The sequence below is a fragment of the Papio anubis genome, chromosome 3 (assembly GCF_008728515.1).
Source record: "Papio anubis isolate 15944 chromosome 3, Panubis1.0, whole genome shotgun sequence".
Lineage (NCBI taxonomy): Eukaryota > Metazoa > Chordata > Mammalia > Primates > Cercopithecidae > Papio > Papio anubis.
In genome coordinates, this window is record NC_044978.1 from 122,576,329 (window position 1) to 122,603,513 (window position 27,185).

General features: G+C 33.6%; 1 protein-coding gene across 2 annotated transcripts in view; it reads left to right on the forward strand.

Annotated features, from left to right (window-relative positions):
• BMP2K (BMP2 inducible kinase) overlaps nucleotides 1–27,185 on the forward strand; it is a 142,545-nt gene that overhangs the window by 54,906 nt on the left and 60,454 nt on the right. For both annotated transcript variants that reach the window (XM_003898716.5, XM_009206875.4), the window contains exons 3-7: nucleotides 3,641–3,746; nucleotides 12,119–12,261; nucleotides 14,653–14,774; nucleotides 17,045–17,126; nucleotides 20,825–20,957. In XM_003898716.5, the coding sequence (XP_003898765.2) occupies nucleotides 3,641–3,746; nucleotides 12,119–12,261; nucleotides 14,653–14,774; nucleotides 17,045–17,126; nucleotides 20,825–20,957 (586 nt within the window). The remainder of the gene's footprint in view (nucleotides 1–3,640; nucleotides 3,747–12,118; nucleotides 12,262–14,652; nucleotides 14,775–17,044; nucleotides 17,127–20,824; nucleotides 20,958–27,185) is intronic.

Genomic DNA, 27,185 nt, shown 5'->3' on the forward strand with positions numbered 1-27,185 from the left:
TTGCTCTGTTGTCCAGGGTTGGAGTGTGGTCGTGTGATCTTGGCTCACTGCAACCTTAGCTTCCTGGGTTCAAGTGATTCTAATGCCCCAGCCTCCTGAGGAGCTGGGGCCATAGGCAGGTGCCACTACACCTGGCTAATTTTTTTGTATTTTTAGTAGAGATGGGGTTTCACCATGTTGCTCAGGCTGGTCGTGAACTCCTGAGCTTAAGTTATCTGTCCCACTTGGACTCCCAGAGTGCTAGGATTATAGGCAAGAGCCACCGCGCCCAGCCATCAGTATTAATTTTTTTGTACATTTCCGTCAGAGCTCATGGGTGACTAGGTACATTGTCAGTGAGCAGTAATATTTTGAAAGGAATCTTTTTTTCTGAGCAGTAGATTTCAACAGTGGGCTTAAAATATTCAGTAAACCATGCTGGAGACAGACGTGATGTCATTCAGGCTTTGTTGTTTTATTTATAGAGAACAGAGTAGGTTTACCATAGTTCTTTAGGGCCAGCAGTTTTGGAATGGCAAGTAAGCATTGGTTTCAACTTAAAGTCACCAGTCGCATTTGCCCTTAACAAGAGAGTTAGCCTGTCCTTTGAAACTTTCAAGCCAGGCATTGATTTCTTCTCTTTAGCTCTAAAAATCCTAGATGGCATCTTCTTCCAATAGAAGGCTGTTTTGTCTACATTGAAAATCTATTGTTTAGTGTAGCCTCCTTCGTCAATTATCTTAGGTAAATCTTCTGAATAACTTGTTGCATTTCCTGCTTTACTTTGTACTTAATGTGTGCTGGAAATGGCTTCTTTCCTTAAACCTCATGAACGAACCTCTGCTAGCTTCAAACTGTTCTTCTGCAGCTTTCCTTACTTCTTCAGCCTTGATAGAGTTGAAGGCAGTTGGGGCATTGCTCTAGGTTAAAGCTTTGGCTTTAGGGAATGTAGCGGTTGGCTTGATCTTCTGTCTAGACCATTGAAACTTTCTTCATGTCAGCAATAAGGCTGTTTTGCTTTTTTACCATTTGTATGTCCATGGGAGTAGCACTTTTAACTTCCTTCAAGAATTTTTCCTTTGCATTCAAAATTTGGCTGACTGGTGTAATAAAAGGCTTAGATGTTGCCCTTCTTTGGCTTTCCATGTGCCTTTCTCACTAAGCTTAACTATTTCTAGCTTTTGATTAAAACAAGAGTTGTGGGACTCTTCAGTATTGTTGTATTTTATGACGTAGGAAACCTCTTGGAGAGGGAGCCTGAGGAATGGCTAGCCGGTGAAACAGTTAGAACACATATAACATTTATTGATTAAGTTCACTGTGTTATATGGACACAGTTTGTGTTGCCATGAAACAATTAGAATAATAATATCAACCGTCACTGATCACAGATTATCATAACTGTTGTTATAATAATGGCAAAGTTTGAAATAGTGTAAGGATTACCAAAATATGACAGACACAAACTGAGCACATGCTATTGGGAAAATGGTGCCTATAAACTTGCTCTGTGCAGGATTGCCACAAACCTTTAATTTGTATAAAATGCAGTATCTGCAGAGCATAATAAAGCAAAGTACCACTTTAAAAAATGTAGCACAATAGAATGAGGTACACCTTTGCTATTCTCCTTATCCAAAAAAATCCTACTGTCTGAATTCTGTGTTTACTGTTCCTGTGCATTTACTGTATGTGTTTTCATTCACAAACAGCAATTAGTTTTCTTTTTCACTTTTAATATCATGCTCTAACGTTGATTGTTTTTCTGTGAACTCTAATAGCAAGACATCTTTCAACAAGGGAAAACTTCTTTTTAAATATTAGGAAAAGTGAAAAATATTTTAATAGGCCATTAAAAACTTCAGTGACTCTAACTTAACTAGCCTAAGTAGTAAAAAAAAAAAAAAAAAAAAAAAAGGTAGAATAAAAATTTCCTTCTTTTCTAGGATTGCATATGCTCAGTGCTCTGGATGGTTTCTTGTTCTTGTTCTTATTCCTTGTCCTCTCATTTCTCCACTGCTCTTCATCTTCTTTTTCTTCATGGTTTTTTGAGTGCTTACACACAAACACACACACAGGTGCATATGTATATTTGAAGATTGTTGAAGTGAAATTCACATAATTATAGTATTTTTATTTTTTATGGCTGAATAATATCCCGTTATATGTCTGTAACACAATTTATCATTCATCTGTTGATGCAGTTTAAAAAAATTATTTGATGAGCATTTGGGCTGTTTCTGTCTTTTGGGTATTATAATTAATACTGCCATGAATATATGCATACATCTATTTGCTTGAGTGCCTGGTTTCAGTTGTTTTGGGTATATACCTACGAGTGGAATTGCTGGGTCATATGTAGTTTATGTTGACTATTTTCCATGGCAGCTGAACCATTTTATGTTCTAAGGAAAGTCTTTTTCCATGTTATTGCCAACACTTGTTATTAATGTCAGTCCTATTTATCCACCTGCTAAGAGGGGGATTTCTTATTTTGTATCAACGTCTTTACTAACACATATTACAATCCCTTTTGTTAGCAAATAAGTGCATTTGCACAATCTGACTTTTTTGAATTCTACTTTTATTTTCTGTATTCCTTAGCTAGATTAGAGATGACTAGGCTTTGGCATTTACTTTTTTAAAAGTAAGGCTATTAGCTAGAAGGGTAAAAAGATTTACCTCAAGATAATGGAGAAGCTTAGACTAAGTTCTCTAACTTGAGTAGAATTTCTCTCTTCCTTTCGATAGAATTTGTATGATTTTGAGAGAGATGATATATGAGGAGCAGCACACTCAAATCTTACGCTTTTGAACATTTTTTTAGGGAGATTAGTTCTTTAGAATGGTGGTCTGTCAACTTTTTTGATGATTCATCCCCATTATGTATACTTCCTTATAAATAATTCCCATGTTCAGTAGCCCTTAGCCCTTATTTCAAATTACGTTGCATAGTTAAAACTAGGTTTGTTGCTAATGATAGTTGATGTAAATTTATTTTAAATAATATTTTTAATAGTTGTTTTTAAATTTCCCAGTAGAACAGAGTAGATTATTATTCTTAACCTCATTGTATACTGATGACTATCTTGTTAAAGACGCAAAAGTTTCAGATTTTTCATTTTCTTATTTCCGTATATTTGTATTAGCATTATCTTTATGGTTTCTTTTTAGAAATCTTTTTAGCCACTTGTTCATTTTTATAGGTTATTTAGTTAAAAGTGCATGTATCTATAAATTCATGTAATAGCTACACGTAAATTGCAATATGTTGCAGGCACAACAAATGAGAATGTAATTGTTAATAAATATTGGAGCTTAGTTATTTTATTTTTTAGATAAAATCAAATATAAAAGTTCTAATATTTTATTCTCAAGTTCTTTGTACACTTTTGGGAACTATTACTTTTGAATGAACCATTTTCAGGGTTGAATTTAAAAATAATTTTCATATTTGTCTGTTAGAAAATTACAGTCACATGCAGGTAAACTTTTTATTGAAACCATAGAAGCCTTTGCTTGGTTGAAATATGTTAGATTCTATACTCGTGTTTAATTCTTGCCTTTTGAAGTTCTTTACATTAATTTAGACTTCAAACCATTGCTAATTCTATACCTCTAAAATGTGCATTTTCCAGTTTTCATTTTTTTTTCTTTACAGAAAGAGCTATCTGGTCACAAAAATATTGTGGGTTATTTGGACTGTGCTGTTAATTCAATTAGTGATAATGTATGGGAAGTCCTTATCTTAATGGAATATTGTCGAGGTAAGTATTTTTTGCATTTGTATTATAATAAAAAATTTATCCTTAAATGGCTTACTAGATACCTTTGTTGTTTCCAGGGCAGCTGCTAACTTATTCTAGTCACTTACTGTAATCTTACTTTTCATTATCTAATTAGGAATATTGTTAAAACATTATTTAAAACCTAGTCATAGTTGCTGCAATTATGATATGAGCATGTAAATGCAGAATGAGGAAAGTGATATTGAGTTTAAAATAAGAAATCTACAGTTCTTGCTCTCCATAGAATTCTTTTGAAATCCAACCAAGAAGAGCATAATGTGTCAATATTAATGTTGTAAGATTTTTCCAGTGCTCTACTATGTTATTGTAAACATTAAATATAACAAATTTACAGGATGCATTTTGATCTATATAAACCTGTTTTTTGTAGTCTCTTGGTGTTGTTTGTAAACATTAGAATATAGAAAATCACATTTTATTTGGGCCTAATGTGAAATTTTAAAATAAATACTTATGTAGCATACCTTCATCATCATCATCATCATCATAAAAAAATTCCTGACATTTAATTTTTTTTTTTTTGAGATGGAGTCCCACTCTGTCACCCTAGTTGGAGTGCAGTGGTGCGATCTTGGCTCACTGCAAGCTCTGCCTCCCGGGTTCACACCATTCTCCTGCCTCAGCCTCCCGAGTAGCTGGGACTACAGGCGCCCACCACCACGCTCCGCTAATGTTTTGTATTTTTGGTAGAGACAGGGCTCCACCGTGTTAGCCAGGATGGTCTCGATCTCCTGACCTCGTGATCTGCCCTCCTCGGCCTCCCAAAGTGCTGGGATTACAGGCGTGAGCCACCGTGCCCAGCCTTAAAATTTTAATGTGTGGAAAGGTGGAGGCAAAATTCTATTTCCTACAAACTTGCAAGCCATATTTGGCAGTTGTGGTTCTAGGGAGCCCTGGTTTACATTTACATTCTCTTCAGACAGTAATGATTGTTAATTACTATCCCAGGAACTCTTACAGTTTCCTGAAGGTTGAGGAGGAAGAGGGATATGATGATGATGTTGGAGAGAGTATGATCTTGTTTACTGCAGTATTTTAAGGAGGGAAGGATGGGGGAAATGAAGTGAATCAATGTAACAGTGCCTACTGTGATGTATTTGTAACTTATTTCCATACACAATATTTAACAAACAGATGTTTCTCGATCGTTTTTTCTTTATATCTTCTCTACTATAAAGTACTGTACTGTGATCTCTTTTAGGAGAAGATACTCATTTTTTTCTACCCCATTTTCCTGAATTCTAGCATTTATAGTGCTAATTCTTAGTTAGATTAGAGTTTACTCATAGCCCTTCACTACTTGTGACTTTTAAAAGATATTTGAATCAAGCATAATCATAACCCTGGATAAATTTAATTGTCACTTAGAAGACATCTTAAAAGGGGAATCAAATGACCTTCAAGTTTAGGGGCAAATTTTATTTTAAAGTAAAAGAGTGATCATATCTGTTTTTTGAGGAATGCATTATTTTGTTTTAAAAATTTTTTAGAAATAGTTATCCGGTGTTCAAATCATCAAGCTCTGCGGTATATGAAATTTAAAATTTTTATCAAAGTAATTTATGTATATGGTTTAAAAAGTCAAATAGTTGACTGGGCACGGTGGCTCACGCCTGTAATCCCAGCACTTTGGGAGGCTGAGGTGGGCGGATCACAAGGTCAGGAGATCGAGACCATCCTGGCTAACACGGTGAAAGCCCGTCTCTACTAAAAATACAAAAAAAAAAAAAAAAAAGAAAAAAATTAGCCGAGCGTGGTGGCGGGCACCTGTATTCCCAGCTGCTCAGGAGACTGAGGCAGGAGAATGACGTGAACCCGGGAGGTGGAGCTTGCAGTGAGCCGAGATTGCGCCACTGCACTCCAGCCTGGGCACAGAGCGAGACTCTTGTCTCAAAAAAATAAAAAATAAAAAAAGTCAAATAGTTCTCTTAAGCTGTGGCTAAATCAGTACCTTCCTGCCTCATCCCTCTTCAGAGGTAGTCCCTTTAAAATATTTGAGATGTTTCTTACATTTACTTCCATATTTCCACACTGCATTATATAAAAGAGAATCAGTAATTTTAGTGATTTCCTAAGGGTACAAAAGAGAAAGGACTTAGAAAATCAAGGGAAGTGTGTATGTAATTCTGTGCATGAGGAGGCTCTTGAAAGAAAATTTTCTAGTGCTATTTTTGATTTGATGTTTTAGATATTGTCTCTAAGAAAAGATAGGAATTTTACTTCTAGTATAGATATGCTCAGGTTTTGGACCAAATCAGTGTTTATTTTCCCATTTAATGGTGTCTGTAATTGTATTTTCTTATACTTTTTGTTTTTCTGGAGTTAGTAATTATCTCGTTTTTCATTTGCCTAATTTTCTTCATGTATATTAATATTTTAGTCCCACATTTTCCAATAGACATACAAATAATTATGCAGTATGTTTAGACATTTTAATATTTGTGTTGATTTCATTTTTTCTTCCTTTAAAAACACCTCTTGGGGAGACATCATGGTGCTTAATTTTGAACAGCAGTTAGCTGTCCTTCTGGAAATTCCCTTTGCCTCCCTTCTGTCTTGGATTCCCTGCTACTTACACCACACCTTTGTTTTCACTCCCTAATTTGGAGGAGTGTGTTTTTCAGTAGCTTTCTGACTGGATTTTTGGGAGAAGCATTTTTGAAACCTTGCATATATAAACATATTTTTATTCAGTGCCCACATTGATCGTTACTTTGGCTGGCTAAAACATTATGGGTTGGAAATAATTTTGATCCAGAATTTTGAAGATATCATTCCTCTTTTTTCTTAGTGTTGTTGAGAAATTGATGTTATTGTGATTGCTTAATTTTTTCATGTGACATCTTTTCTCCGTGGACACTTTTAGTTTGAATCTTTCCTTTATCTACGACGTATTGAAATTTCAAGATATATGCGCCTTAGTGTTTGTTGTTTTTGGTATGCTTTTTGTGGAGTTTTTGTCTTCCATTTTCAGTTGTCTCTTACTGGACTTCTCATTTTCTTTCAGATATTTTGAGCTTTCTAGATTGATAATCCTCTGATTTTCTTTTCTTTCTTATTGTCTTTATTCTTTTTTTGTTGGAAGCATTCCTCTGTATCTTTTAGCTCTCCTATAGAATTTTGTATTTCTATTATAGTATTTTTAATTTCCAAGGACTTTTTTTTTTTTTTTTTTGAGACATAGTCTTGCTCTGTGACCTAAGCTAGAGGGTGCATAGTGCCATTTCAGCTTACTTCAACCTCTGCCTCCTGGGTTCAAGCGATTCTCATTCATGCCTTAGCCTCTTGAGTAGCTGGGATTGCAGGTGTGCACCACCACAGCCGAGTAATTTTTGTATTTTTAGTAGAGACAGGGTTTTGCCTTGTTGGCCAGGCTGGTCTTGAACTCCTAACTTCAAGTAATTCACTGCCTCGGCCTCCTAGAATGCCGGGATTATAGGTGTGAGCCACCACTCCCAGCTTGACTCTTTCTTGTTCTCTCAGTATTCTTTGCTGAAATACACCTTGTTACCATGTAGGGATATTGGGGAAAAAGATACACCTTGTTCTTGTTTTAGCTGCAAATCTTTTGTTGTCTGTGGATATTAATTTCAGTGTGTCCATTTTTTTTTCTTTGCACCCCTGACCCTTCTTTCTTTCTTTTTGAGACAAGGTCTCACTCTGTCATCCATACGATTCCAATGTCCAACTTCTGGACTCAAGTGATCCTTCTGCCTTAGCCTCTTGAGTAGTTGGGATTAGAGGTGCACATGGCCGTGGCCGGCCAGTTTTTTAATTCTTAATTTTTTATAGAAACGGGATCTCACTTTGTAGCCCAGGATAGTCTGGAACTCCTGGCCTCAAGCAGCCCTCCCACCTCAGCCTCCCAAAGTGTTGGGATTAAGGGCAGAACCACTGTGCCCAGCTAATTTTAGTTTTATTTTTTTTTCTTTTCCTTGCTGTATTAGTCCGTTTTCTTGCTGCTGATAAAGACATACTCAACACAGGGCAATTTACAAAAGAAAAAGGTTTAATTGGACTTACAGTTCCACGTGGCTGGGGGAGCCTCACAATCATGGTGGAAGGCAAGGAGGAGCAAGTCATATCTTTCATGGATGGCAACAGATAAAGAGAGAGGGTTTGTGCAGGGGAACATCCTTTTTTAAAACCATCAGATCTCGTGAGACTTTCACCATTGTGAGAACAGCACGGGAAAGACTTGCCCCCATGTTTCAGTTACCTCCGAATGGGTCCCTCTTACAACATGTGGGATTTCAAGATGAGCTTTGGGTGGGGACACAGCCAAACCATGCTTTCTCTTTTTTTGTTCAAAGTTTTCTTCAGATGTTTTACCTGCTAATGTTACTATATGTATTGCAGATCAGTTGTACCCTCTAAGTGGGCAATTATTTCTTAATAGAAGAAATCCAGAAGGCCTGAATGGAGTATGCTCAATTTTCTCAATGGAGTATATGCAATCTCATTTCTCAGATGAATCAATTAGATAAGTTCCTTTTTCTCCCATGGGGAAGGAGTGATTTGGAGGGACAAAAAATAGAGGACTAAATACTCTTCCCTTACTTCCTCTGTAACAGCTAATTGCATTACATAAAATTGTTTAACAAGGTATTTTAGTAAGGGAACCTATATAATGTATACAGTTCAGGGACATTGGTTATTATGTAGGGATAAAACTGTATAGAGAGTAAAAGAATATGTTATATAGCTCATATCCCCTTACATGGTTTTAGGTATCCAGTGTTTACAATAATCTTTTGTCAAGTGTAATCATCTTTTGTCTTTGTAAATTTGTGATTTGGTACTGCTTTATTTGCTAATATATAAAGAGAAATTATGTACTTTAGGTCTCAGACTTCTAGAAATCATTATTGGTATTTTGAGCACATTTATTTTATGAATAATTCGTGAATAAATTATGAAACTTTATGAATTTTTAATGTCTGTTTTTAGGAAGTATTCTACATATGTTCCCATGGATTATATATTTGTTAGTATTTGCTTAATTAAAAAAAATCCCAAAATTCAATAGCATAAAATAACATTCGTTTATTATCTATCACCTGTGTATCCATGGGCCAGCTGCTTTCAACTTAGCTTGGTAGGGTGACACTGCAGATTTTGGCAGGGCTTGCTCACATGACAGTGGTTAGCTGGAATTAGTTGGAGTAGCTCTGATTCACGTGTCCATCATCCTCTTTCTGGCACTAGCAAGCTATCCTGGGGATGGTTTTCTCATGTGGATGACAGAAACATAAGAAGGCATGTAGAAGCAAATGAGGCCTCTTAAGGCCTAGTCTTGGGACTAGGACAGTGATGCTTTTACCTTTTTCTGTTGGCCAAAGAAAAGCACATGACTGAGCCCAAATCAAAGAGCAGGAAATTTATCTGCCTCATTTATTGGGACAAACTGCAGAGTTACATGACAAAGTGCTTGTAAAAAGTCAGGTTTGAAAGTTTGCGACCAGTAATGCAATCTACTACAGATAAAATTGAATAATCTTGTTGTATTAATCAGGGATTTCTAGAGGGACAGAACTAATAGGATAGATATACATATAAAGGGGAGCTTATTAAGGAGTGTTAACTCATGCAATCACAAGGTCCCACAATATGCCATCTGTAAGCTGAGAAGCGAGGAAGCCAGTCCAACCGCAAAAGCTGAAGCAGTTGGAGAGATGTTCGAGGGCAGGAAGCATCCAGCATGGGAGAAAGATGTAGGCTGGGAGGCTAAGCCAGTCTAGTCTTTTCATGTTCTTCTGCCTCCTTTTTATTCTGGCTGTGCCGGCAGCTGATTAGATGGTGCCCACACAGATGAAGGGTGGGTCTGCCTTTCCCAGCCCAGTGACTCAAATGTTAATCTCCTTTGGCAACACCCTCAAAGACACACCCAGAATCAGTACTTTGCATCCTTCAATCCAATCAAGTTGACAGTATTAACCATCACAGTTGTAAAAATAAAAAAAGTCACATTATCAAAATTTAAATGGAATAGTAGGTTGCATTTATGGTTTTTTTTAAAGTAAGTGTTAATATGTGTACTCGGGAGGTTGTTGAACACCTTTTTAAGAGGTTAGAAAAATGTTGACTTTTTAATATTAGTGATGAAATTTGGCAGAGTGTAAAAAGCTTTTGTTTTGGAAATGATACCTCTTTGGAAAATATAGAAAGAATTGAGAGTTGTAGGCATCTCATTTTATTTTATTTATTATTTATTTATTTATTTATTTATTTATTTATTTATTTATTTATTTTGCAGTTGCAAGATTTAATAGAGTGAAAACAGAGCTCCCATACAAAGGGAGGGGGGACCCAAAGAGGGTAGCCGGCTCGAATGCCTGGGTTTATATCCTGATCATTGTCCCTCCCGGTGTGCTCTCAGGCGATAGATGATTGGCTATTTCTTTACCTCTTGATTTTGCCTAATTAGCGTTTTAGTGAGCTCTCTTTACTACCTGATTGGTTGGGCTTGAGCTAAGTTGCAAGCCCCTTGTTTAAAGGTGGGGCATCTCATTTTAAAAGACCTTAAGTATATAATGTTTGATTTTGAAATCTGACTTTTTACCTTTTTTATTAGAATACCTTCTTTTAAGCTTTAATTTTCAGAAAACTCTGATTTTGAGTAATGAAATTTTATTGATTTCATTTGAAATTCAGCCCAAATATAGTTTTTGGTTTTCTCTGGGGACTTGTTTTTTTGTGATTGAGGATTTCTACTTCAAAGGTTTCTGGATAGAAGAAAGGGAATTAAAGTTTGTTTAAAGTTTATTCTGCTTATTATAACATTGAAAGTTTGGAAGAGGTGGAGTGAGTTCAAGGTTATGATTTCTTTAGGTATGATAGGATATTTCAAGGGTGTGAATATATGCCAAGAAAGCACTTTTAAAAATCTTGTTTAATTATTCTTAAACTAGAGAAGGCTGGGTTTAATTAAAAGGCAGGGAGTCTGCCAACTGAGGGAGTGGTGGAAGTTGCTGCATGGTCAGGTGCCCCAGTCTTCTGAGATAATCTGAACTAATTACACTTGAGTTTTCTTAAAGTTGGGGATTCATAGGTAAAATTAATGTTGTTTTTGCTTTAAAATTCTATGAGAAAAATATTCTCAGAAAAGACAAGACTGCTTAGACAGTAATAATAAAAGGAACAAGTTTATATGTACCTTCTTATAGATTGTAAAATAGCATATGTTCATTTATCTAACCTTGTTAAAGGAAAGTTGCAAGTTAATGAATGCTTTATGTTTTTTGAATTCCCAAACTCAATTTTTATTAGACTGATTTCTGTGTGAATCACATATTTATTTGCATTCTTAAAATATAATGATGATTAACCTTTTGTTAATAATTAAGAATTATCATTAGACTATCAATTTCTACATTGTAATATGTAACTTTCTCAGGGCTTAATTGTGTATGTGTGGCAATTTGATTTTAGTCAATTATTTTGGTCCATTATCTCTTATCTGGATAGACTCTACCCCTTAGCCCATTTTGACTCTCTTGATTCCCCTAACCCTAGATGAAATTTTTTTGAAAGTCAGATGAGGAAGTTTCTTTGGCTCTCAAGATAGAATCTAAGATACGGCTGATCCCTGTCTTCCTTGCCAGTCTCATCTCACCTTACTGTCTCCTCTGCTTCCTAGAGCATATCAGCATTCATTAAGTTGTAAAGAAAGCATACTGGCTTTCTTTGAGTTATTCAAAGTCATGAAGCTCTTTCCTAAACTGATGGCATTTGTACATAGTACTCACTATCGCTAGTATATTGTGCTCGCGAGTCTCTGCCTGGTTGATTCCTAATTATCCTTCAATCTCAAGTATCACTTCCTTAGACCTGATCTGATACCCTCTCTTCCTCATCTTCCTTCACAATTTAAATTTAGGTTTCTTATATAAGTTCTTTCATATTATTGTTATGATATACAATTATTACTATATATCTATTTGTGTGATTGCTTCTACCTTTAGACTGTAATTCTGTGATAACAGAAACCTTATTTTTGTTCACCACTGTTTAGCCCATAAATAGTATGGTGTTGAATAACTATTTCTTCAAACCAGTATTATAAGATATGCTTTGATCTCAGAGATGTTAAAAAAAAAAGTGGGCAATAGCATTAATAAGATCTTTATTTTAAGATGATCTCTGAAATGTAAAATGTGAAAAAATGTGTCATTGAATCAATACAGTATGATGTAATAAGCATCCTTACATGAGAATTATGAAAAAGCCAATTTCCCATTACTTGAAGCCATAAAGACATTTCTTAATTTGCTTGTGAATAGACTTTATTTATTAAAAATATGTCCTCTCAAAATTACTTTTTTGGTTAGCTGGGCAGGTAGTGAATCAAATGAATAAGAAGCTACAGACAGGTTTTACAGAACCAGAAGTGTTACAGATATTCTGTGATACCTGTGAAGCTGTTGCAAGGTTGCATCAGTGTAAGACTCCAATAATTCACCGGGATCTGAAGGTAAGAACTTTAGAATACCTATGGATTAAGTAATAAGTTGGAGTTAAAATGTTCTTAGACTATTTTCATCTAAATCAGTGTAAAAACTAGCTTTGAGATTGGTCTTTCCCTCCCTTTCTACATTTCCTGAGGTCATGTTAAGAATGACTGTAGATTTGAAATTGTGGTTTACTTGACTTTGAGGATTTCTTGCGTGGCTGTGGAGGCAGATTTTGTACCTTCTACCCTGCATCCCTGTTTTCTATAGTAGGCTTCTTTAAAAGGTTTCGTTTGAACAGAAATGTGATTTTCACTGATATTTGTTAAATGTCTGTCCACACTATTGTCTCTCAGTTCAGCCAGCATTCCTCGTATTTCCTGTAATCCATATTAAGCATCAAGGTGTTCTCAAGGGATACTGGAGGAGACCATAAGTGGGTCTCTTTTTCTATTTCTTTATAATTTAGTACAGTTTTCTGTTATTTTCTCTAATTTGGTGGTGGTTACCTTGAAGGTCACTTCATCTTCTGTGGACTCTTGACCTCTTATATTGGTACCCACCTGTTACATTGAAAAAAGTCCCCAAAGAATATTGAATATTCTGGCGTTATATTGCAAGAGATATAATTTATCACCACAGGTGTCCTCTTTCATGCCCACAAGAACACTGAGATTACAAAAACTACTCTTCCTGAATTGCTTTATGCCTGGATAGTCCCCTGGCTACCCTTTCCACTCCTTCAGGTCTGCTCAGGTTCACCTTCTCAGTGAGTCCCATTGTGAGCCACCTTATTTATCACTGCAGCCTAACCTGCTGTACCTTTTATTAGTCCGTATTACTTCCTGTGATACTGTATAATTTGCTTATGTACTATTCCTGTTATTTATTTTCTGCCTTCTCCCTCTAGAATGTAAGCTCCATGAAGGTCAAGACTTTTTTTTTTTTCATTTTTAGTGATGTGTTTAAGCAATTAAAATAGTGCCTGGTAGACAGCAGAGTCTTAATAAATATTGAATGATTGAATCCCAGTTCTGACTGATTATACAGAATTTTATGAAATTTTATTATAAAATGCTTGTAAGATAAAAGAGAAAATGTCACTAAGAATATAGGCTGTTAATCATGAAAATATCATCTAGAAAACCTATGATAGTAGGAGATAAGGCAGGATTGAAATGCTTAACTGCAGGCCTCTGGCCTTAATTTGGATAACCAGTGTAGTTCTTTTGAATGTGCAGCTTTTCCATTTCCCCTAATAATTTGATACGATTTTTTGTGCTATTATGGTTAATTAATTTTTTTGCATAGAAAGTTGATATCTTCAGCTGACTCTTCTTTAAATTCAGAAAACATTTAACTGCATAATTTTGTATTGTCCATATTTTATATGCTTAGTTCTTTTTATATGTGTAAACATATGTAAACAATATATGTTTTCAGTAGATTTCTTTCTGAATTTTATTTTGTACAAATTTTTAAAATATACTAAAGTGAAATATAGAAGAAAAGTTATAATGAAACAGTATTTTGATGAAATGGAAATAAATGAATTACTTATCTAAGACTATCATAAAAATAAAAGACATTGTGAAAAAACATGTAATAGTAATTTATTAGGTGCTTACCATATTCCAGACTGTTCTAAGCACTTTACATATTTTAACTCATTTAATGTTCACTACAGTTCCATATGGCAGATTCATATTCTAATTGTTCGTATTTTACATAAAGAAACTATAGCACAAGAGTGGTTAAGCAGATTGTCCAAGGGTCCATATACTAGTTAGTAGCAGATTGGGCTCTGAACCCACATTTTACTATTCAAGAAACTGACTATAAGAATTTATTTTAGTTACTACAACCCTTATCTCCAAATTAAGTCAAATTTGTATTTTTCAGTGTAGTATTTTAAATAAAAATGGTACTGGAAGTCAAAGATGGAATTCCAGTGGTTTCCATTATACCTATAGAGAAGTAAAAGTGTCAGAAAAGGAGAAAAGTGGAAGTATAGTAAAAGAGAGAAGCTGGACTCTGCCAGGTACTAGTTCTTCTCTTTCATAAAAGCAGTTTTAGGGAGGATTTAGGGTTTCTTTGCCCCTGTACAAATCAACCTGGGGTGGAAGAAGCATTTCTCTGTTCTTAGTAAGAGAAGCAGTAGACATCGTATATTTTTGCTCCCGTTCATTTGTTCTTCCTCATAATTTGGGTATCTTACGTTTACCCAAATATATGTGTGTACTGTGCATATATATATATATATGACACATATTTACATATTTTTGTATATGGCATAGACGGTTCAGTGTTTATTGTGTAAAAATAAACTTTGTAAAAATAACCATTTTTTACAATGGTTGTAAAAAGTTAATTTTCACTTTGAAAATACTAATTATTGATTTTCTTTTCTTAAGGTAGAAAATATTTTGTTGAATGATGGTGGGAACTATGTACTTTGTGACTTTGGCAGTGCCACTAATAAATTTCTTAATCCTCAAAAAGATGGAGTTAATATAGTAGAAGAAGAAATTAAAAAGTAAGTATTTGTCTTTATTGCACTTTTGTCATGGTAATTTTAGTTAACTCGAGTTTCTGGCCAGCACTGGTAAATACAGATTTTAGGTATTTCATTTATAGATTTCTTTGGAATATTTCTGTGCCATAGATTTGATTAATTCATGTGTGATATAGCTCAGTAGGAAATATGTTTTGCCATAGATGCCGATTTTTTAGTCTACATTTGAACAGATTTAGAAAGAAATTTGTTAAATAAGCTGTAGTAATTAGTGAAATTGTTAAAGGGAGTTTGAAATGATTCTTGAGTTCAGTTAAACATCTTTGTTTTTACTGATACTGAGGGTTTGTGCTTGTTAAGAAAAAGTTAAATTATTTGAAAACATTTAAGCTTTTACTTCTTATTTAATATTAAAAGAATTGACTTTTTTATGCATTGAAAACTATGTAGAAAATGAAAGTGTTAAGACTGCATCATCACTGTTACTTTGTAATGATATACTGGAAAGCTCTGGAATGGAAATATGTCATGTCTACTTTATGTTCTCTTAATCCTGTGCTTTCCGTGGTTGCTAGAGTACCTGTGAGAATCTTTCGCTGACTTTTCTGCTTTCTACTTTTAGAAAATGGAACTGTTTGTAAATTTTAGGTTATCTTAATAAAGTGATACAGAATGCAGAAAGATCTCTCAGAATAGGACTTTCTAAATAGTTAGCTTTTCTGAATTGCCTTTCATCACTTCCTCACAAATTCCCTATTGCCTAATACTATGTCAGAGCCATCATTTGAACTGCAATATTTTGAAATAGTTCAAATACAGCTGATTTTACTCTGGCCCATTTGTATAATACCGTGGATTTCGACGCTACATACTACTACTCAGGAAACTTAGCCTATGATGATTATGTTAGATTTAATAAAAACAAACACGTTAGTAAATATATAAAGTCCTGAAGAACACAAGAATAATAAAGTATTGAATTGGCTTATTGGAAAATATATGTATATAATTTAAAAAATTTATTGGATTGTGATGTTTACTGGCTGCTGTATAGGATTCTGTCCAAGCATCCCTGACCTGCTAGACATTTTGTTTCTTGCTGTTGCCTTCTGAAGTATGAGGTTCAATTGAATGTTTTATTAGCGATGAACAAAAGTTCATAAGGGGTTCTCTGGTCCTTTGTGGCTCAATTAATGGACTAACTATTCATTCAATTGACAAGTATTTATTAAGGGCCAACACTTTCTTGATGCTGGGGTGGGGGTATAGTGAATAAAAATCCTGTTTTGGTGAAGTTTATATTTCTGGTTTCTTATGTCATTCCTCCATAGTAGTAGTATTCAGACTCTCTCATCAGTCAGAGTGATTTGGAAAAAGTAAGATAGTAGAATGTTGAGTTTTAAGATACTTCTTGCAAAATAAAATGTAAGACCATTCAATCCGAATCTTAAATTATGCCATGATATAAGATATCCATTCATATTCTGATAATTTCTAACATGAGATTTGAGCACTGCTTCCTTAAAATGTTCTGTTCATAATAAATATGGGGGTTTTCTGTGGATAAATATTTATTCACAATACCTTTTGATTCCACATAGCTTATTATGGCAGTCAGTATTAGAAATATACTTAATGAGTGCAGTTAGATTGTAGCAACTAGATTACTTTTAAAACAATTATAAAAACAAACTCAAAAGAGATTTACTACTGTGTCAAGGAAGTAAATTTGAAAACATTTAAGCTTTTACTTCTTATTTAATGTTAAAAGGATTGACTTTTTTATTCATTGAAAAGTATGTAGAAAATGAAAGTGTTAAGACTGCATCATCACTGTTACTTTATAATGTAACATAAAGTCCATAAAAATAAATTCCTTAGTAAATATATAAATTAAGTTTTTGAGAGTGTGGAAGTTTTACTTTTAATAGACTAAAATATTTTGATAAGGAGACTATAATAGCCAAATTGTGTTATTTCACATAAGAAATTCAAGGAGAACTGTTTCCAATATATTGTCATTATTTAAGATTTTTATAATAAAGAAAATTAAGTTTTTAGATTATTAGAAATACTGTTGTATTTGTTGAATAAAAATGTATATAGATGCTTTGTATTGTTTAATCTTTGATGGGTTTTTTAATGAGCTTTTTACAAAGAGTATTATTCTATATAATGTTATTGAGCCTAAAAGACTTTTTTTGTAGTGTTTTATGTAGAAACAATGTATTATCTGTCTTTTTTTTTTTATATATATATATCTCCACTCCATTTCACTCATTTACTGCCAGGTATACGACTCTGTCATACAGAGCCCCTGAAATGATCAACCTTTATGGAGGGAAACCCATCACCACCAAGGCTGATATCTGGGTAAGGCCAAGAAAGGCTGAAACTTGCTCTAACCAAATTAAAAAATCTGAGTTCAGTTGATTTTTTTTTCTCTGCTCCCCAAATGGCATTTCCTAATAAGTGGAAGAGAGTGATGTACAGTAGAGCTTCTTATTCGGGAGAAGAAAAATACTAGAACATTTTATCTTCTCAGTCCTGAGATGGAAAGCTTATGTATCAAAAAATAAATAAAAAACTTCAGTATAATGTAACTTTTTAACCACAGTATTTTTTTAGGATTTAGATTATATATGAGTGTTAACATTTTTTTTGAGTGGAAGTTTGGTTGATCAAAATACAGAAAAGCTCGACATAACGATTAAGTCATTATACAATAATTTTCTGGAATATTTTAGGATCTTTTTAATGGAAATTGATATGAATAAATGTTTTTCTAATTGCAGTATAAACATACCAGTGACTAGCTTCTGTACATTGAAGGTCTTTATCATTTAGCCTGTATATATCTGGATATAATTACTGAGATAAACCATATTTCTTTGTAGTTGAACTTTGTTAGAATATAGACATCTCTTTAGAACATATTCTGTAAGTAAAATATGCTTGTGATTGTATTTAATAAACTAGGAAAAGAGTATTTTAAGTGTTAATTCATTTAAATTCAACAGTTATTTAGCTGTATCTATCACAAGTGACCATGTTAGGAATTGAGGAATAAAATTCTTTGGAAATTGTTCCAGGGTTTACAGAAATATCAGATTTATTTTGTTTTGAAAACATAATGTTCAGAAAATTGTCAGGCATAATGTGTGAAACCAAATGAGTGTCTCCTTGGTTTTCCTTTCCTGGCCTCCTCCCTTTTAGGGTTGGGGTACCAAAGTCTTGAGAGACAAATATTCTTTTGTAAGGTTATTAAAAAAATTTTTTAATATCTTTTTATCTATATAACATTTATACATTCACCAAACAGTAATTCCGTGTGGTAGATGAATTTTTAAAAATCATATATACAATTTAATCAGTTAACAATAGGTTTATTAGTTAATTAGATCTCCAGCTTACATAACTCAAATTTCGTTTGCTTTCTGCAGCATTAGCATTTGACTCATTGAATGGCTTATAGTAAAGATGAAGGTTATTATAATGTAGAAAGCAAATTAAACTGGATCTTAATTTATAAAATCAAGGTATTAGAAGAGGTGATTATGGAGGTCTTTTCTGGCCTAATTTTGTGCTGCTGTTGAGTTCCATATTACCTGAAAAGAGTATTTCAATAGCAGATAAACAATAGGCATCATACTTTTCGTTTTGAAGCCATTGAAGGTTTATTGAAAAAAAATTATTCTCTGAGCACATGACTGTTATCCAATACCTTAACAAAAAGGAGGAGATCCTTTTTTGGGTTATTTTTTCCTCAGACTTAGTATACCAGTGAGGTAGCATACTAAATTGTCAATGATACTTTTAAAATTTGTACTGTTTATATATTAGTTACGGAGTAGAGATTCCGTGATGGGAAAACTGGAAGCTGTAGGCTTACAAATAGATACTCCAAAAACAAAAACAAAAACAACCGAAAAAACAAAAAACCCATAATTAGAGAACAGTGTGTTTATATGCTTGAAAGAGGGAGAATTTTAATTTCCATGATGCCTTTTTTATGCTGTCTTACTTAGCTCAGCTGAAACACAAGTTTGCTACAACGTTTTAGGTGTGAATTCAGTAATATCCAGAAAAAAATATTCAATTCAAATTGGCCAAGAACTATATCTTTCATCCTGCTTCAACGTAGTACTGATTCAGAGTTATGATATTGAAGTATGATATTGAAATATTTAGCACTTCATGTTTTAGAAAATAATTATTAAAAAAAATTTTTTTTTGCTTGGAAGTTTGTTTTAGGTTGTTATTTTTATCCTGAGATTTAGGATGCTGATTTTATAAAGTATTAGAAAATTCATTGGTTCCCTCCTGTTTCTTGTACAATTAGAAAATTGTATTAGAAAATTCACTGAATTTTCTAATTAGAAAATTCATTAGTGAATTAGAAAATTCACTGGTTCCCTCCTGTTTCTTGTACAATTCTCATTGAGATGGATAAAAAGGGAAATACCTTTGATGTGAAAAAATTAGTATACCTCATTGTGTTCACACTTTACAAAGCAGAGTATTTAGATTTATATATTTTTAAAGTATACTTGCGTTGCTAAAATTGTTATCTGGGAACCCTACAATATTTACTCTAACACAAGACAAATTCCTAAAGTTTGATTGACAAAATAAAACTGGCTAAAATGGAGATTTTTTTTTTGCCTAGACTATCATCTAGACAGTGCAAAGAAAGATGTAATCTAATGTGGACATTATACTATTAATAGCATTTTTTTTTAAGTGTTGTTAAGGGAGCCTTATGTTCAATTTGCTGTATATGAGCTGAAAATATCTTCCTTCAAGAAAAAAGCATCCATAAATCTTTTGTAACCATACAGAACTGGTTATCCCTACTTCAAATCTTTATAATTTTGTCATGTAATAACCCAGTAATTTTTTTGAACTAACATTAAAATTTTTATAGCTTTTGAACTGTTTTCATTGGAATATTGCTACAATATTGAAAACAATCTTTTGTAAATTACTGTTACTGAACTCACCAAGGGTGTTTAGGTCTATTATAATAATTATAAAAATTAATTCATAATAATTATAAAAATTAGTGCACTTGTTAGCTGAGTTTACTAAGTTGATACGTGGAGAAAATTTAACAAAGGAAAGCTGACTTGCTAATTTTTAGATAATAAGGCTAAATTTCAGTATTGCTGATGTAAGTGTATACTAACTTGGATAATTTTATACAATTTGGTTAGAATTGGAAATACACCTTACACTCTTAAGGCCTGTAGGTGACACTTCTTGAGAAAAAGTAATGATTTCTTGAGCCAAAAAATCACTTACAAAAAAATCCTTCTCAAGTTTAAGCTGTTAGCACCTTAGCTAGAAATTTCCTGTGCTACTTTTATAGATGCAATTGGTATTTTAGGGTGTTTTGCCCTCATTGTCAGCAAGTAGATTTATTGGTGCGTTGATAGTTACGAAGCCATGCAGGTTAAGCAGACAGAGCACTTCCCTTTTGAATTTTAATATAGATTACCCAGGTTACAAATACAAATATAATTAGTATAATGTGCAGTAGAAGTTGGAGGGTTGTATCTAGAAACAGAGAACTTAATTTTTATAGTGTAAAATAATGAGGTGTGCCTGGTAAATAGTAAGAATTTACTGATGGTTGTCTGATAAGTTTAACTGTGCTGGCTAATTCGTATTTGGAATCCCAGAACTTTTAAACATGCTTTATACTGAATTTGTAAAAATGCTGTTAAAGAAGAAGCCTTGTACTTTGTTGGTTATATGCTAGTTTTGTACTAAGTATATATCTTCCTGTGGAAGAAATAAAAGTTTAATTTTTTTCCAAAAGGAACAAGCTACTTCTAATTTTTATGATACCATTAATTCGGCCAACTAGCCACAGATGTGATAGAAGATCATGGAAATGATAGTTAAATGTCTTTTCAAAAATTAAATGTATTAATTTGAGAAATAATTTGTAAAAAGATTGTTGCAGTATAGAAACATGCCTTTTTAAAAATAACATTTAGTTTTTGGCTATTTTTATGTCTTGCTTACTTGAGCTCTAATGATATTCATGCTTCTTTGGTTTACAGGCACTGGGATGTCTACTCTATAAACTTTGTTTCTTCACTCTTCCTTTTGGTGAGAGTCAGGTTGCTATCTGTGATGGCAACTTCACAATCCCAGACAATTCTCGTTACTCCTATAACATACATTGCTTAATAAGTAAGTATTTGGAAATATATATGAAAATATTGTAGGATACTGTACTTAGGGCCTACTATTTACATTCCTTTACTTAAATCCAGTCTTTATTTCATATATTATAATTTTGTGAAACTATAGTAAAGAAAAAAATATTTTAAAAAGTGTTTGAAAACTTACATAAGAATGAAAGCAACCTAATTATTGATTAATATAGATGTTTTTAAGCCCCTCAGTAAGATTTAGTAGCACGCACCAAGGGATAATGTCAGAAGGGCTAGTCTCCGAGAGGCCCTAGATTTCAAAATAATACTTGAGTTTTTCTTCCAACCTCCTTTAAGATTTTTTTCTTCCATTTTGGTAGGTACTGTAATTTAACTTTTTATATATCTACATGGTAAAATTTATTAAAAAGGTTTGAGGAGGGGGAAGGACCACCAGCTATTAAATTAGGAAGCTACAATATTTAAACAGCTCCTCTTAACATGGAGTGTGTCTAGCATTAAGTGTGTCTAGCGTTTCTGCTTTGTTTTCTGCATTCAAGTGCCCCTTGTTGTAGCTTCCAGCTCACTGGAATAGAAAAGAGAGAAGTAGAAATATATTTGAGGTTTGTGTGATGAAGATGGCAGTTCAACTTTCTCAGCCATTTGTGGGCAAAAAATAAGACTGGATCTCTATTTCATTCTTTATGCTAAAATTGCAGATAAATCAAAGATTTAAATATAAAAATAAAACAAATGTACTTGAAGAAAATAAGTGTGAAATTATTATAAGTAGAATATGGAATTTATAAGCTAGACATTTAATCCCAGGAACTGTATTAAAAAAAGATTAATGCATTGCCATATAACTTTAAACCATTAAAAGTTCCCCCAGACTCATGAACCCAAACTCATAAATTAGAAATATTTGTTACTCATTTGATAAGTGTCTAAGTTTTATAATTTTTGATGGTTGTGTAAATCATAAAAGGGTAAAAATTCCAAAAAAGATAAAAAATGCCCAAAAGAAAAAGGGAGCATAGAAGAAATCTAGTCTGACTTGTGATTTAATTTGCTTACAGTAGTAGGATCTTATTTTCTTGTGATTAGGTTTTTCTTTTTTTCTCGCTGCGTGTGTGTATGTATGTATGTGGGAGTGGGGTGGAGTTATGTGTGTTTGTAATGGAAAGATGGAAAAAATAAATACTACTGATAATTTTAGATCTAATTAGGCTCTAGTTAATTGATGCATTACAGTATATTATATGCTTCCTTTATTTGTCAGTAAATGTGCTAATTTTAGTTTTTATCATTGCTAGTATAAATTTGATCGTGTATTATGTCTTTGGACTTATTTCTGAGAGCTAGGCAAAAATAACGAAAGGTTGAAAAAACATAAAAGCATTCAAGTCAATCTGAAATTATAATATTTCTGGTATTTTACCTCCTGTCAGAGGGCTTTATGGACTTTTAAAATACTGTATTGAGTAGTAAAAGCTTAACAAAGTAGAGATTTTAAAACCATAATGTACTTACCTGTAATGTAATGTGTTTTAGAAAATATTTAGATTCTTCACAATTTTATTCTTTTTCTTTGTCTTCTTTAAGAGACAAGGTCTCATTCTGTGGCCCAGGCCCTGCTGGAGTACAGTGGTGTGATCAAAGCTCACTATAACTTCAAACTCCTGGCCTCAAGCGATCCTCCCACCTCAGCCTCCTGAGTAGCTGGGACTATAGGCATGTGCCACCGTGCTGGGCTATTTTTTAAATTTTTGTAGAGATTGAATCTTGCTGTATACCCAGGCTGGTCTCAAACTCCTGGCCTTGAGCAGTCCTGCCACCACAGTCTCCCAAAGTGTTGGGATTACAGGCATGAACCACCATGTCCGGCGTGCAATTTTATTTTTTATATTTTTCAAATGTGGCCTTTTGTGTCTTTTGCCATTTTATTTCAGTGTCTCTGTGTTTATAATATGTAGTTAGTGATTTATATTACTTTTAAATAAATCCTACATTCAGAAAATCAGGAATTCCTAGCTTCCCTCATAGTTTTTGAATGTGAAACCTTTGTCAGTTGTGTATTCATGCAATGTAGTTTTTTCCATATATTAACATAAGGTAAAGCATAAGAAGGTATACATCTTTTTAGTATTAGTTCCATTTGCATCCATTTCATAGCACACAGAAATTTTGAAAATGAAATAGCTTTGACAAATCTTTGTTAAAACTGTATGGTTTGTGGTTACTTAAGAATTTGAATATACTTTTTCTTGTTACTAATTTAGGTCAAGATTAGTTACCATTATTTACTCTTCATAAAGCTTAGTTGAACCATTAAGTTCTTCTTTCTTTCCTGGAGACTTTTCTTCTTAAAAGTAATGGAGTCAATTGTTTAGAACTTTTCTTAGCTTTTGTTAACTCTCCCAATAGACAAATAATGGGGCCAACATGGGGGATGAGGAAAGAAGCACTTTGCATTTCCAGATCCAAGAGTTGAACTTAGAGAACCATTTAGAGGAGAATGAGAAGTGTAACTAACAGGATTACTGAATAGTTATGAATAATGTACCGAAAGCTGGCTGCCTCAGTTTTCTTTTGGCTCCTGTGTTGTAAGGTGATTAAAGAAGTACATTGCAGAGATTAAGAGCAAGACTTCTAGAGCCAGTGTTGGATTGCATCTACTCTGTCTGTTTGGTATGGAACATTGAGCACCTCCGTTTATCTCAGTCTTCCCATTTCTAAAAGGGTCATTTAAAAAGTACCCACCTCTTAGGGTTATTGTGAGAATTAAATGAAAGACGAAAAGTGCTTTTTAGTAAGAGATAGCCTTTAATACTGCAGTCATTATTACTGTAACAACTAGCACTATGACTACTCTTGATATCAATATTACAATTCTTTATCTAACTTAATTTCTGATTTTCTGGATAGGGGCAGGACATGCTGTCAGATACTAGAGCATACTTTCCCTGCAGAAATGTCTTCGGATGCATTGAAGTGGAATTTGGTTTTATGGGTTAATGGTGGATCTACCAAAGGCTTACCATAAATTATCATCTATTCTAGAATATACTGTAAATATAACTACTAAGATTATTTTTCTTATCTCCTTATTTTGTACAGTAAGGTAGTGATGAACACCAGGTAAAAGTTTTTTTTTTTTTTAAAACTTTTGGGTCTTCTCACTTATTGCTTTATGGTTTCTTTATCTTTGCTCTTAAGAGCTCATGTATTGGGGCTAAATTTATTATTATTTTTATTATTATTTATTTATTTTTTGAGACCATGTCTCACTCTATCATCCAGGCTAGAGAGCAATGGTGTGATCTTGGCTCACTATAACCTCCACCTCTCAGGTTCAAGTGATTCTCCTGCCACAGCTCCCTGAGTAGCTGGGACTACGGGCCTATGCCACCATGCCTGGCTAATTTTTATATTTTTAGTAGAGATAGGGTTTCACCATGTTGGTCAGGCTGGTCTTGAACTCCTGACCTCGGTGATCTGCCTGCCTCAGCCTCCCAAAGTGCTGGGATTATAGGCATGAGCCACCATGCCCAGCTATTTATTTATTTATTTAGAGACAGGATCTAGCTATGTTGCCCAGACTGGTCTCAACCTTCTGGGCTCAGCTGATCCTCCTGAGTAACTGGTACTATAGATGTGAGCCACTGTGACTGGTTCGATTAGGTTTAAATTTATTTCAATACCCATATTGTGGGAAATCAGGAATTTGCGTGCTTGTGTTTACTAAATTCAAATTTATTATGGAAATTTAATAATTTCTACAAATACTGACAGAGCAGTGCAATAAATTTTCATGTACCTCATGAAAATACCTCACCCATCCTCAGTGGTTATCAGTTCATGGCCATTCTTGTTTCCTCTATAACCTCACCCACTCTCTTCTCCTATATTATTTTTGAAAAAAAGAATCTCAGCTACTTCAAAGTACCTTTGAAATGAAAGATTAAGATAGGGTTTCCTTGGAGCTTTTCAATCATCGGCTCTGGGTTACTACTTGAATAGCTGTAGAGAGAGGGCTCTGATCAGTAACTTTTTGGGGTAGTTACTAGGACTATTCCAAATGTATTATCCTGGCATTATTTAGTGCTACTTAATGTTTTAGTTATGATTGAACATATTATCAGCTATTAAATTTAGTTTCATTTCAGCACCCGTATAATAAGGTATGTAGGACACATGTTACATAGTAACATGTAAGTTTCTATAACAATGTCTAGGTTAACAGATAGAAATAATGTTGATGCATGAAATATTTATGGTTGGAAAATTAGAGTGGATGTTTCCATTTCAGGGAAATTAAGGGTAATAACTTGAAGTTTGTGGGAGAGAACAATGTGTCTTTATGGAGGGGAAACCAAACAAATTTTAAGCAGAAAAATTGTTTTGAGACTTCTATCCAAAGTATTTTCTTTTTAAATTTGTTGAGCTATTAGATTAGAGATGGTGGCTTAACTTTATTTAGGCCCAGGCATGGATCCTTTGTTTTGTGTAACTTGATGGTAACTACTTTAATTTTTGGCTTGGGTCCTTGACTAAACCATAATATAAATTGACTGCTACAACAGCAACTCCTTTAGCTTCTATTTTTGTTGGAATGTGCGGGATTTTGTGCTTTTCTATGCAATATTAGTAGAGGCATAATTAATTCAATTGCCTCAGACCAGTGTGTACATCAATAGGAAATATTGTTGTAGTTTAGTCATACACTACCTTCAGTACTGAAGCTCTATTTTGTGTTCTTAGGTTGTGTTAGTAGTATTTGTGTCAATAGAAAGATTTACACAATTGAGTGAGCAGAGGAATATTATTTCTTGTGGCTAAGTTTTAAAAAGTTGATTTTATATTTATAATAGAATCAGATTCAGTGGTAATGGTCTTGTGATGATTCACGTGATCATTTTAAGTTGAGTTAACAAGGGTATATTCTAGCTTCTCTGCCTTTTTTGTTTGTTTTTAGACCTAATCACAAAATACTACTTTTAGGTGAACTGAACACATACATTCCTTAATCCATTTCTTTTCCCCAAAAGCATATTTTGTTAATAGATGATATAGTTTTATTGTCATGAAGTTGCAATTAATAAAACACTAAACTCGAGGTTTAATTATTTGCAGGAAAAAATGGCTTTAGAAAAACTATAAAAATTGAAGGGTCAATTTCTTGCCTTTTTTTTTTTTTTTTTTTTAAAAAAAAAAAGAGGCAGGATCTTTCTGTCGCCTGTGCTGGTTTGCAATGGTGAGATCATAGCTCACTGCAGCCTTGAACTCCCAAGCTCAAGCCACCCTCTCACCTCAGCCTCCTAAGCAGTTGGGATTACAGGCGAGAGTCACCATGCCTGAGTGAAATTGTTCTCCTTCAATTAGTGTTTAGCTGTATTAAATGTGAGACCTCTGCACTCTAGACTACATCCTTCAGTAATCCAGTAGTACATTTTGCAACCCATTCTCTTGAAGAGTTCAGTAAATTATATTATCTAACTTAAATGCTTAAAGATGCCTTCATGATTTTTTCCTTTTTTTAACTTGCTGATAATACTCAATTTAGAAATATTCAGAGATAAAAATGTAGCCAAGAGTTCTACCTGTGGGTTTTAGGTATGATTATTCATCTTTTCATACTTTGAATTTAGAACCAAGTCAGAGATGGTCCACTGTAGCTCATCAGGTAAAACTGTCAACTTTTTAGTATTGATAAAGCAAATTGCAGAATGAAATTTAGATCTAAAGCCAAAGGATCCTGTTCCTGTGTTCGCAGCCTTCAAATTTACAAACATCCAGTCATAGGCAATGCTGAAAAACCTTCGACTTCTTTCACAGAGGCAGGTTACTTACAAAATATGGCTCAGCAGAGAACATGTATGTTCTTAAAATAACCTGTTCTGAAAGAAAGATCATCAGAGATTGACGGATGGAGTTGCTTCATTCTTTTTTCTAGTCTAGCAATATGACAAATCACTATCTTTCCCATGGGGGAGAATGAGTTATAGTAATAGAGATTGTGGCACTACACTAGCACAGTGGCTTCAAACTTTTTGTGACTGTGATTCAATATATTAATAAAAAATATATTTTAGTTATGACCTGGTACACACACCACACACAGAATATACACACGTAAACTGAATCACATTTCATGAAATATTGCTTTTACCATATTAATATACTCTAATATTTTCTGTTCTTCTTTATTAAAATAAATAGTAGTTCTGACCTTTTGAGTTGATTTTATGTCACATAAATGGGA